Source organism: Eleginops maclovinus, chromosome 16, assembly GCF_036324505.1.
Source record: "Eleginops maclovinus isolate JMC-PN-2008 ecotype Puerto Natales chromosome 16, JC_Emac_rtc_rv5, whole genome shotgun sequence".
Taxonomy (NCBI): domain Eukaryota; kingdom Metazoa; phylum Chordata; class Actinopteri; order Perciformes; family Eleginopidae; genus Eleginops; species Eleginops maclovinus.
In genome coordinates this window covers 16,240,931-16,253,739 of record NC_086364.1, presented here as the reverse complement: position 1 = coordinate 16,253,739, position 12,809 = coordinate 16,240,931, and the positions used below count along the sequence as shown (strand labels likewise).

Sequence of the window (12,809 nt, the reverse complement as noted above, 5' to 3'; positions counted from 1 at the left end):
CCCCTTGTAACACCCGTGCTTCTGTTGGATGGCGCTCCCACACATTTTACGTGATAGCCTCGGGGCGGGACATCTCTAAGCAGTTCATCCGTCATAACAGAGCCGGACAGCTAACCAATCAGAGCAGACTGGGCTCTGGTTTCAGACAGAGGGGGAAAAGAGGTGATGCAGCACAGGCAGAATGAGAAAAATAAAGAGCTTTCTGAACATTAAAGCATGCAAACATGTCCCAGTAGAGGCACAAAATACAAATAGGAACCTGAAAATGAGCAGAATAGGGCGCCTTTAAGACAAATATGCTAAACAAGAGGTACGCAATAACATTTCTACACCTTGGTCATCACAACACACGGAACAACAAGTTGAAGAAATAAATCTTTATTTTTCATACAGCAAATTCTATTAAGGTTGTAATGTGGGCCAAACAAGTGTACACACTGTTCTTTAAATGCTGTGTAATGATGAAAGCAGGAATGACTGCGCTGTAAAGATGACGTGATTGTCCACAATGTTAGGGTTACAACAGGTAAATGATATTTTTACAGTAGTTATGTTTGTGTCATTAAGGCAAAGTCCTGTCTCCACATTTTTCTAGGTCCACAAAACAAGGTAAGTTAGATGGCAAAGGACAATATTTATAGAATCTGTTAACAAATGTATATACAAAGATCAATAGTGTGCCTTTTTTTTTGGATGCGTCTCTTCTAGGATGCAACATTTCCATAAGGACCTGAAGGTGAAATGCAAAGGTCCTACAGTCCATTCTTCTACTGTCCTATGGCAACAGAAATATTTTTCTAACAGTCATTTTGACGATGAAAAAGCAACATCAACAGCATAAATACATTGCAGTATTTTCTTTGAGCATGTTTATTGATCCATTTCTCAAGTGCATGTAAGAATGTGGTCTTTTAAACATCACCACCACAAACAGAGGGACAAAAATAGACATAGAAAATATAGATATACATCTTAAATATATGAGCATTCGTTCTGTAAAATTAAAACAGTCCCAGAATACTTCCATGTGAGAGTTTGCAGCAGTGAGGGGATCACAGATTCAAATGGCATTTTTCTTTTTTCTCAGTGCTGGCCAAGTTTTGTCGGGTTTTCGTTCAGACTCAGGAGAAGCCCCTGGACAGTAGAGGCAGGGCGGAGCTGTATGTACCGGGTGGATGAACACAGGAAGTTTGACAGGATGTTGTGAGGATGGAGGGTGAGTGGAAATGAGGACCGGTCAGATGGACGGTGCAGAACGGTCGTTGGTGACTGTTGGACGTAGCCGGACTGTGGCGAATGGGTTTCCTCCCCTGTGGAAACGGGGAGCATGAAATGAGTGATGAGTGCATATCTGAGTGAGAGGGAGGCAGATTATGGCGTTCATGTTTTAATTTGTGACTCACGCGAGGTAAGCAGCCTGAGGTCTCGAGGTGCCATTAGGCTGCGAGGCCTGTAAAAGAAACACAGATTCATAATTACCTCTTACGCTGTATTAAACAATGTCTAACCCTATCTCTTTTGCGATATGAATACACCACTTTCCCCCATCTTTGTGTAAATTATAACCCAACACACACACTCTGGTTTGGTTTTGGACAGGACATACTGGATGAATGGATACGTGTTGGAAAGGCAACACGCAGTGCCATATCACGAGGCAGTGTGTGGAATCTGGACCGTCTGGAAATTCAAGTCTGTTCAACAATCAACCACATTCAGTTTCATGATGATGAGCAAAGGTCGGTGCCACAGAGATGCGTTGTGTAGGACAGGGTTCACCTCTGGAGAGGAGCATTGTTGTTCAAGATGATAGAAACTTTTAATTATGGTTTCACATGTTGAAATCATCATATATGATAGGGGACTTTTTGGGTCCTACACCTAAGCGACAGAAGAAAAGTGAATGGGTCCAGGGGACAAGGTGGAGATGAAAAGCCTAGATGAATAAATATTAAGTAAACATACACAGACAAACAAATCATCGCAGTGTGGAGTTTAACTTTTTATCTGCAGCTAGAAAAAAGCGGCTTCCTGTATCTTCATGTGAAACCTATCAGGAATGTAAACACAGGCGTTGCACTACAATAAGTATGTTCTTTTGTCATACGGTACATTTAGTGTCTTAACTGGATTTAGGTTTTCTATCTGAAGACTCCCATAATAGACAAAAAATGTTTTTTGCCACAAATAAAAAAATTAAAAATTCCATAAATCTAAAAAAGTGTCAGAGTATAACAGTGTCTACTATATAGATAGTATTCAATTAATACATTATTGTAAGATTTGTGAGCTGTTAGGGTGGAATATTGTTGGTCTTCCTGGCAGCCTGGCAGCCAGTTCTCAACCTGCAGTACTGCACAGAAACCACTAGAGGTCAGAGGTGGATAGGAAGACGGATGCCCTGTCAGTCTCTCTCACTGTTATTCCCTCTGTGGTTATTCCCTAAAGGAGAGAGATTCACATCTGTCCTCATGTTACAGATGTTTGGATTACAAGCCACGTAGCAACAATCTTTTCTATGTTTGATGAACCCTGACCGCATTTTGATGTGTTTGATTTCTTAACAGAACATCTTTTCTGTAACCTTGCTCACAATGAAAATGTTCTGCTTATCTACCAAATTTACAATCTGCTACAAAACATTTTCCCTTCCTGCTCATGACTAGTTTTTCATAGTCATTTGAGCTAAAAGACATTAACAAAAATGGAGGTCATTTTAGTTTTAAAAAGTACACGCTTTATGTCCGCATAGACAGAACAATGATACCAACAGTACCTTTTAACCTCCATTTTACCTACGGCACACAACGAGTGTCTCTGATACACACATGTTCACACAGCATCTCAGTTCAGCGAGAGAATCAAGAATATCTTTCCTCTGTTAGACTTGTTTTCTTTCCTCTGCATGAAATCATCGCTGTCTCTGCCCCTCTAACTTCCTCTGCAGATCTCATCCCTCACATCTCTGTGTTCGTTCCCATCCTCTAAATATATCAATTCCTGCGAGTCGTTATCTATTCTTCAACGGAAAGTACAGAACCAGTGCGGGTGCATTTTTCACCTGGTGGCAGTGCATTCCAGGGTAACCCCACCTCCAACAGCCCTCCTGTGTCCTCACCCTCCCCTCCACTCCCTTCTCTCACCTTTCTTTATCAGGACCAACCGGCAACATTGAATAAAAGGCTTTTCTGCAACATAAAACAATTATTTTCATGTAATGTAGATGTTTGATAAGAGCACTGGGAGAATCAGATTTTGTCTTCAGCTCTATTTATAACAAATAGAAAACAGACATGCAGTACAATAGGAAAAATAAACTGACTTTCTCCCATTATCATTGCAGAATCAGATGCCCTTATTTCGGCCATTATTTATTCAGTTTATCACCTTAAAAGCACAGAAAATGTTGCAGCACACCTCTGATGATAATGTTCATGAATGTCATACCCAGTCCCTAACTAACCCGACATACGTGCACAAACACATGTACACACCCACACACAGCCGCCCACACACAAGTCAGTATTTAAGTCTAACAGCAGCAGAGGAGACCTTCATCGATTCTTAGATCTGTGTTTGACATGAAGCATAGTTGTGTGAAGTTCCTGAGAATGAAGGGCGGATAAACTTCACTGAAAGCGACCTGCAGTTTAAAGAAAGTTAGACGATTGCGTTGAAGACGAGAGACAAGCAAGCAGAGGTGGATATAAATAAACAGCGACTTGAGAAACTGAGAGCGGGAAAAAGAGGGAGTGGGGTGGGATTCCACCATAAAAATGCAGTCACACACACACACACACACACACACACACACACACACACACACACACACACACACACATACACACACACACACACACAGTCATCAATAGACTTACTACTTTACCTCGGCCTGTGTCATGTGGTGTAAAGCAGAGGGTGTGTATGTGATCTTTGTCTGACCCTGATGTACCACAGCATATTTACATGTTGCCCAGGGGAAAACTACAAATTTGGTTGACGATTTACATAGTTTGCAAACGAGAGCACATTTTTAGAGTTATGAATAAAGCCAAGTTGGAATGAGATTTGGCTGAAATTATAATATTATATAATATCATAAGGAACCATTATGTGCGACATTCAAAACCATCTGATACTCAGAGCTGTGTCAATATATCCTGTGAGAGGCCACAACTCTGTTCTCCCCTCTGTCCCAACATCACTGCCTCATGATGGCTTATTATCAGCACACCCGGATTATTGTGACAAAGGAGACTTCTTAACCCTACTCAGCCTCTGTATTCATCGCTTACAATCATGTAAAGGTGAATCTTGGATGGTAATTTAAGAAAAATCAAGTTAGATTTCCTGGATTAAAGCCTGAAGTATCTTTTACACCACCTTTCTAACATTTACTCTTTTTGTTTCTCTGTCTTTCTATTCTACAGTTGGTCTTTCTGGCAATCTAAATAGAGTTAAAATGCGTCCTTCTTGTTTCTATAACTACATGTCCTGTTCAGGGTCATGGGGGGCTGGAAAGGACCTAAAATGACCCCGGAGGGAGACTGGAGGCATATTATCAGGATACCGCAGCCTGCCATCACTAGGCCAACACACAGAAAAGCATGTTTGTTTAACACTTACGTTTTTAAATCAACCTGATATGAGGTCATACAAGTAAGCCGTTAAGTTAAGGTGCTTTTTGAAGTTTTAGCAACCTAAGCCTCAGATATAATAAAGGTAAGCAACACCTCTGCTTTCTTTATATACAATAAAGGAGCTATTCTCCATATTGAGCTAGGAAAATCCCTGTTTTGGTATGCTTTTCAAACATGATATTTATTAATGATACATTAGTAATTACTTTGTACAAGCAGAGACTAATAATAACCAGAATAACCACTTGTTTATGAACTATCCAGACCACAGAACTGCCCCTGAGTCCCAATAAATGTTTTTATTGTATGTCAGCCGACACAGAGAGTGTATCAGAGTGTGGTCAGGTTTCCAAGCAGAGATAAAAAGCTTATCCAACTCCACACACACTACACACCCAGACACACACACACTACACTACACACACAGGTACTGTCATCAGCAGTCAGGACAAGGCTGCACAGTTGAGGGTACAACAGGTATCAGGTGAAGCAGTTCTCCATCAGGACATTACAGAACGGTCTGGCTGACAGCAGGTCAACGTTTTGAGGGCTTATTAAATGTCTATAAGAAGAATAATCATATTAAAAGGCAGAGACTCACTTAACCCTCCCTTAGAGCGACAGGTACTTTGAGACCATACAGCTGTGTTTTAAGTGGTCTCTTAATTTTTTACGGCGCTGTATGTTTGCACTTAAAATACTCATCCTACTTATTATGTTGATATGAACACTTGACTTTTATTTCATTCTTAAATGGATCAAATATCACAAAACCCAAGGTTCCTGGTTTGAATACATTTCTCTGATTAACTTTATAAGACTTAATAAAACACTTTACACATGGCCTCAAACTCTTGGTAAAACCGTGACAATGTGAGATAAAAGCACAAAACCCAAACCCGCATACTGACCGTGTGATCGGACGAGGAGGTGGAGGAGGCTGCGGAGGGCGTGGGGGAGTGCTGGTGGTTGTTGTGTGTGGCGAGAGGGCTGATGTTGTTCTTGATGGCGTTACGCTGCGGGGTGTCACTGTAGTCCGCCGGGGGGAGCACCATGGTCGCATCGTCCGTCTCCGAGTCCTGATGGTGGAGGTTGACCACGCTTCTACTGCGGTACGGGGCAGCAGACACACTGCAGGCGGACAAGAACAGACTACAGTCATGTGAAAGAAAAGAAAGAGTGGTAGGAGAGGGAGAAAGAAGGGGGAAGAGAATACAAAATGGGAAGAATAAGACCACCTGGCATGTATGCGTGCTACTTTTTCTATCTTCAGGTTCATCTAGAAGTAGATTTGCGGCTTATAGGCATGATGTTAAACGAAGGTTATTGGGCACAGACTTAAACCGTAGGGGGTCCTTATTAAGGAGAAAAAGGACAGGATGCTCATGTGTTGTTGTGTCCCACAGCGCTGGTTACAGTTTAAACTTTTTTGTAGCAGTGTGCTGGCAGCCTCTCTGTGGGAGGTGCAGCACATTAAGATCTAATAAATGTATCCAACAGGGATTAGTCTCTTTGAAGCAAAGGATGGAGTTGTCTCCTTGAACCTTCTCTCTCTCTCTCGTCAGCAGCAAAATGTATTCATCAGCACAAAACATCCAGTTTCCTGAGATTCTGCTGAGCTTGTGTCCAATTTTAGATTCCTTACATAGATTTAATGGTCACACACAAGTTCTTGCAAAAACATTATTTTTCCGGATGCCTCCACAATGAAGGATGAATCCAAATATTTAGAACATTTTGATGAATTGTAGCTTAATAACAGCAAAACTATATCCAAATATTTGTTTCCAAACACATACATAACTCAGTACAATATAGGTCTCATTTATCCAGTTGTATGCTCATTTCTTTTCCAAACACATACATTTTTGCTTAAATATCACTATTTCAAACACAGGCAATGTGCATGACTCTGTTGCTATACGTGTTAAATAGTGAGGTTTGAAGCATACCTTGAAAAAGTGAGCATAAAAATGGATAAATGATACTTAGATGATAATGCAAGAGTTGTGTTTTTTAACACTTCCCCATTTAATACATTTTATTAGGACTTTTTGATTCTTCATTCAGCGCCGAGGTATGGCAGAAAAAACCTAGTAATTTATATGCAAATGGTTATTTTGAATGATGTATTCCTTTAAACATTTTAAACAGAAAGGTATCATAAAGCTAAAGGATTGAGGATATTTTAAGACTGAATGTGACTCTAGCGCAACAGGAGTCAAAGGTCGAGGAGCGGAAGAGTCCCCCATAGGATTAGAGAGGTTCTCACTAACAGGAGTAACCAGAGGAAACACTGCCAACAATACAGCCGCCTGCAACATGAAACCTGCGGGTGTGAGTGTGTGTGTGAGCTGGAACATGGAGTCTCATTACCTGTTGTTATTCACGAGAGGTTCGGAGACTGCACGGCAGTAAGATGAAGGGAACCAGCCCCTCCTGCAAGACACAAAGAGAGAGGCATGATTAGAGCTCCATCCTCACTGCACAGGAATCTCAACGCCTCTCTGGATGATTAGCAACCCAGAAGATTCATATATGCTCTTTTTTCCCCCACATTGTGCATTGTTGAGATACTATAGAGCTATTGTAGTCTCTCTTTTGTCGTATTTACTGTGTGGATGTATGAGTATGGTAACTATGGCAGCAAAAAGCAATTATTCATCACAGAAAAAACATCCTCATGAAAAGAGGCCCCTGATTTGTAAACAGATCATCAAAGGGAACCATTTCAAATGCCTTTATCCTTTTTTTGATGGATCTCTAACTGCAAATCTCCCTGTTGGCTTGGGACTGTTGATATTTCATCTTTTACAAGAAGCAAAGGAAATCAATCCCTTGAGTAAATAAAGGTCTTGAGTGAAGGTCTTATCTCAACGCTGCTGGGCTGACACACGATTAGTGTTTGTTTAGAGCTTGAATTAAATCTTTGCGCTGGTTTAATAAATTAGTCTAAGTCACTTCAGAGACCTGTGAGGTTTCTGGAGGCCTCAGTCTGAGAGACTAAGCAGAAAGTTGTCCTAGCATGCCTTGCACACATATGAGGAGTTGAGAAACATATAGTTTACAAAGTGAAGACAGCCATTCTAGTAATTTCTAACCTGAACTGATGAGGAAACTAAAAGGTTTATAAAGAACAACCTTTCTCTATCCCAAGCTCCGACCAAGGACTCTGTGTCATTGTGTTGTTTTGGTGCAAGATTGTTCGTAATCAGTGTGTAGCCGGTCGGACTTGCCCTCCGCGAGGATAAATGTTAATATTTGCACATCTCGTCTGGGAGAGTGAGTGTTTTTTCTATGTGTACCTTCGATAAAAAGACTCCTTCTGGTAAATACACCTCACTCAATCTCACTTGTATTAATAACAGCTTTTATTTATTTAGGGAAGTGTTTTCCACTGCGAACGGGTTCCACTTGCTCAAGGACAACTGACGGGGTGTTAACCTACTGAGTGTTCCTGGATAGGAAGGCTAAACTCAAACAAACCTGTTTGGACGATAAGACAACGGTATCAGATGCATGCAGGGAAAGTGAGCATGATGAAATATGCAGCATTGGGGCGAAACCTTCTGCAATCACATGCAAAACTAAAGCTTCCAAGACAGGTTGCTATGTATTTTTTTTAAACACACATCCAGAATGTATCCGTCCATTGTTCACGTTGAATCTGCCACTGTTTCCCGACAAACATGAGCACGTGGCTTATTGTTATGCAGGGCTATGTCTGTTGGACCGAGTGTTCCTGAGGGTGGGAAACAGGCAGAGTCGACTGATGACAGGTAATAAATCTTTGCAACTGAAGCGAGAGTGTGTGTTAGTGGAGCGAGTTTCCCTTGTCAAATACGAGCAAGACTGTCATTAATTTATTTTAGGCTGACAAAAGTTTATCTGGTAAGCAAGAGATAATAACTCATCATTTGGCTTTGGCCTCCAATTGCCCTCCCCTTATTCTCATCTTGCCCCTCAATGCTTCATAAAAAGGGGTTACATATTCCTTTTGGTAAAGAATTAGAAGTACTTTTCACTTTTATAGCCCAGTTTAAAACATTGTTCTATGTTACATTACTTTGATAAAGATATTAAAATAGCACCGATACGATGTAACCATTGCATTTCAAAGAGGGACAGTATGCATACTGAAACAGTGGTGGCGTGTGTTATTTTATTACTGCTTTCTCCGCTCACTATCCTCCCTCGTCCATCCACAGTGTGTGTGGGTATCTTAATCGATGTAGGTGTTGCCAGGCGAGTTGCTGGGAAACACTATCAAAGCTGCTATAAGATAAACAGAGAAATCCGGACGCATCAAAGCCAAACCTCCAGCAGGACGTGCGGCCCCTCTCCTCAGACGCTGTGATCTGATAAACATGATGGTATACACTTTTTAAGCCTTCAGGCGCTGCAGCTTCAGCGGTGAGGCAGCAAGAACAAAGTTAACTGTGCGACAGCCTGGCTTCTTAAAGCAACTCACACTTGCTTCCTCTTTGCCCTTGATCAGTTTTTAAATATAATTTGCCAGGTAATTTTCCCTAGCTAGCGATAAGAGATCAAACCTGATGAATGATTTGAATTCAGAAACCCACTTCTAAGATCACGGATCAAATCCCTGTTTAAGAAGTCAGACATCAGAGCCCTGGGTGGAGTGGGCTCGGTTGGAACCTGTCTGCGCTGGAGAGCAAGTGCATCTCTGAACTTCCCTCTGCTTCGCCTTGCTATCCTACATCCCCCCCCTCAGGCCATACTTTACTTTGATTTCCTTATCAGTGAGTGTTCCAGCTCTGGCAGCGCTCGGTGAGCCTCGAGCGGCGGGAGTGCGTGCACATGGTGAGCATAACAATCAGGCCGGGGACCATCGGCCAGTTAGGACAGAGTATCCCAGCTCACGTCAATCAGCTCACCGGTATGAGGATGGAGGAACATGATGAGCATGTTTAAAGCGATAAAGGATAAAGGACATGTGAGGTATATGTGGATATGGTGAATTCAGACATAATAAGGAATCGTTTATTGTCAATATTCCTGAATTATAAGCTTGATAGGGCTGTCTTAGTCCACTAATTGGTCGTAACTGACTGATTTATGTTGATTAGTCAATTTTGTTAATGTTTTTCCATGCTAAATGACTATTTTAAGATATTTATGAACACTTTACAGTTAAACACATGAGAAAAGAATTATATCAACTAATCAATTAGAAAAAAAAACGTATACCAGTGTAACTCGACTTAGAATCTCTAGTCAAAGAACAGCCTAATTGAGGTGTATCTGTGTGGTACACTTACATGTAGCGCATCACATATGTAATCGTGTCCGTTTGTAGAGCACGCACCACTGCCCTTTCCTTATTTGTGTAATCATAGTCTTTAGTACCGTAGATCTGTTTTTAGACAAATGCACCACGCGCGTCTCGACTCACTTTCCGTCCTTCTCCAGCTCGCCGTACATCCAGCCGTCCCTCTCGTCGGGGATGAGCAGGGCGATGATGTCTCCCTCGTCGAAGCTGAGCAGTGTGGTGTTGTTGCCGGCGGTGTGGGGGAAGATGGTGCGCACACGTGGCCTCTTCACCATATTGTTGAGGCCGGTGGCGACGGACACGGACCTGGCAAGGTTGTTTTCCTCGCTGCTCCCGTGATCTGGGGTGGAGAGAGGGGAGGATGGAGAGCAGTGAGAATACAATAACAGACAAAATTAACAGTCTGCGCTAGAGCAAAATGCACATATGCTTTCAAATTGCTGCATGAATGAAACAAAACATGCTATGGGTTAGTCACATTGAGCCAATATCAATGAAGACAAATGACTCATGAGGCTGAGGGGCACGTCGTTAGTTCTGCAGGTATGTGGTCATAAATCAAAGTGCTGGAAATTTGACCTGTTAAAGGCGCGAGATGCCCAGCCCTGCGGACTGAAGTGCTTATAATGTATCCTTTGGGGTCTGTGAGGCTCAAAACCAAGATAAAGGCTATTCAGCCACAAACGCACAAAGGGAAGTATAAAAAGAAAACCATCGCCGTGCCACATTACTGTACCTATGCTGTTGTTGGTGCTGCTGGGTACACTGGGCGTGTTGTACTCCTGAGTGAACATGTTAGCCAGAGGACTGATCTGAGCCTTCAGAGGGGGAGCCGGCGGAGCAGACATGTTCTGCCACAAGAACAACAAAGATAACGTTAGCATGTTACATGTAAAGGGTGCCAAAATGTGTGCATAATTCATACACAAAGTGTAGTCTGATCCTCCTCAAAGACACTATACACACTATGTGAACCTAAACCTCTCAAATGTTTTTCCGACTGATGTTGAATCAATTGAGATGCTATGAATTTAAATGAGGAGTTTTTTTAGGAAAAAGATTCCTGGAAATTAAATAAACCATTTTGTATAAAGAAGGCGTTTAAGATTCCTCCTGTAGAGGGAACATTCAGTTACACTGCTGTGAAGCTACTAAAATCAAGGGTTTCTTTCATTGCCTTTGAAGCACAGATTTCAACAGATTTACCAAAACAGGTAAATGTTTTTGTGTAACATTTTCAAACAGATACAATACATTTATCTATTATTTTGGAATATTGAAGAATGTCAAACCGACTTTTGGGACACAAATCTGCAAAAATACTGCTTTTTTTCTAGTTTACGTAGTATTTCTGTTTCTATTAGCAGAAAGGCTATAATTGGAGTGTTTAATGAGAGCAGTAGTGGCCTCGGTAATGTTAGCATTAAAGCATTTTTAGCATTTTGAATTAAATATTAAATACACCTAGACAAACTGACAGGTCCAGCACTGTAAGATCTAAGCATTGACTCCTATTAACTTTGTATATTGACATTTTAAACATAATGGGTTATGATCGATATTATATTCCACTATTTTATGATTTTTTACTAAAGCGAATATTGAAAATGATTTCAGCACAGTTTGAAAACAGACAAGGTATTTATATAAACTCTTCATCTTAAAGAGCAACATTCTAGTTTCATGAATCCATCTTGAGATATTTTGTTCCCCCACTATAGACCTGTTCTCCCTCCCATCTTACCACACTGTGCCGTGATGGGGAGGGAGAGGGCATAGGCGTGATGGAGACAGGCGTGCGCAGTCCCTCGATCATCGTTAGGACCCCGTCCGGCATGTCGGAGGCGTCGTTGCACTGGTCCTGCCAGCTGTTGAGCTTCGCCTTCAGCATCTCTTGGGCCTGTGCAGCGGGCACGGATACAAGAAAAGATATTAAAAGGAGACATGAGTAATTGTTGGGCACGTTTGCACACATTTTCATCTCTATGGAAACACAAGGCATGGCACGGTGTGTAGGTTTAGGAATACAGGTATTAACTGGATGTTTTGGTTAGATTTGAATCTGTTGAATGATTTCTCCGTGAGGTACAATGTGATAAGCTTAAAGTTAATATTGATTGTGCCATAACGAGAGGCAGGAGTACCTTTGCATGGAAGGAGGCGTACTGGTAAGAGAACAGGCAGTGTTTGTCCACCAGGAAACAGAAGCGTCTCTTCTCCTCCAGCAGAGCCTCCTTACAGCCGTCTGCGATGAACAGCTGCATGTCCATCTGACGGCTTGTCAACGTTTCCAAACACTGACAACAAACACACAGAAAATACAAGTCAACATCAATGGATCCAAATCAATTGGTTTGTCAAACTCAAATCATTGTGTCTTATCTCCGACGACAGAGCGCTGAGTCCTTTCACTGCTGATCTGTACACACAGCTAATAAGGGCGAGCGATATGAGCAGGGCTCCTTCCTAATGTCCTAATCTCTGTCTTGCAGGGGGAAGGTGTGATTGACAGGAGTTTACTGTATTGACAGATTAGGCGGCGTTTGGTGTTCAGTGAAAGGAAGAGGAGGAAAAGGAGAAATAAGATAAGATATATCTTATCTACACTGACAGCCTGGGATTATAAAAAGGTCAGAAGGCCACTTTACTTACACTGGTGTGTGTCCTTGTACATATATTTATTATCATCATTGATTAGATTTGTATTTGTGAAATAGCATCAAAACAATAAAGCTTCATAAACACTGGTTTCTAGAAAAAAAAGCAACCATTATGTATTTTTGTATGATTATGAGGGCCTCTTGTGAGTATTTGCGTAATGTACTAGCATAGTGTGGATTTTAATTTTACACAACACAGCCAGGACCCCCCGATAA

The 12,809-nt window shown here is 41.6% G+C and overlaps 1 protein-coding gene across 1 annotated transcript in view; it reads right to left on the bottom strand.

The window, feature by feature from the left end:
* Positions 1-362: 362 nt before the first annotated feature.
* Positions 363-12,809, bottom strand: part of baiap2l1b (BAR/IMD domain containing adaptor protein 2 like 1b) — a 31,332-nt gene continuing 18,885 nt past the window's right edge. Inside the window, exons 7-14 of the mRNA XM_063903195.1 lie at positions 12,078-12,230; positions 11,678-11,833; positions 10,670-10,784; positions 10,057-10,273; positions 7,017-7,079; positions 5,552-5,771; positions 1,404-1,450; positions 363-1,310 (exon numbers count right to left, since the gene is read on the bottom strand). Of these exons, the coding sequence (XP_063759265.1) occupies positions 1,238-1,310; positions 1,404-1,450; positions 5,552-5,771; positions 7,017-7,079; positions 10,057-10,273; positions 10,670-10,784; positions 11,678-11,833; positions 12,078-12,230 (1,044 nt within the window). The 3' untranslated portion in view covers positions 363-1,237. The remainder of the gene's footprint in view (positions 1,311-1,403; positions 1,451-5,551; positions 5,772-7,016; positions 7,080-10,056; positions 10,274-10,669; positions 10,785-11,677; positions 11,834-12,077; positions 12,231-12,809) is intronic.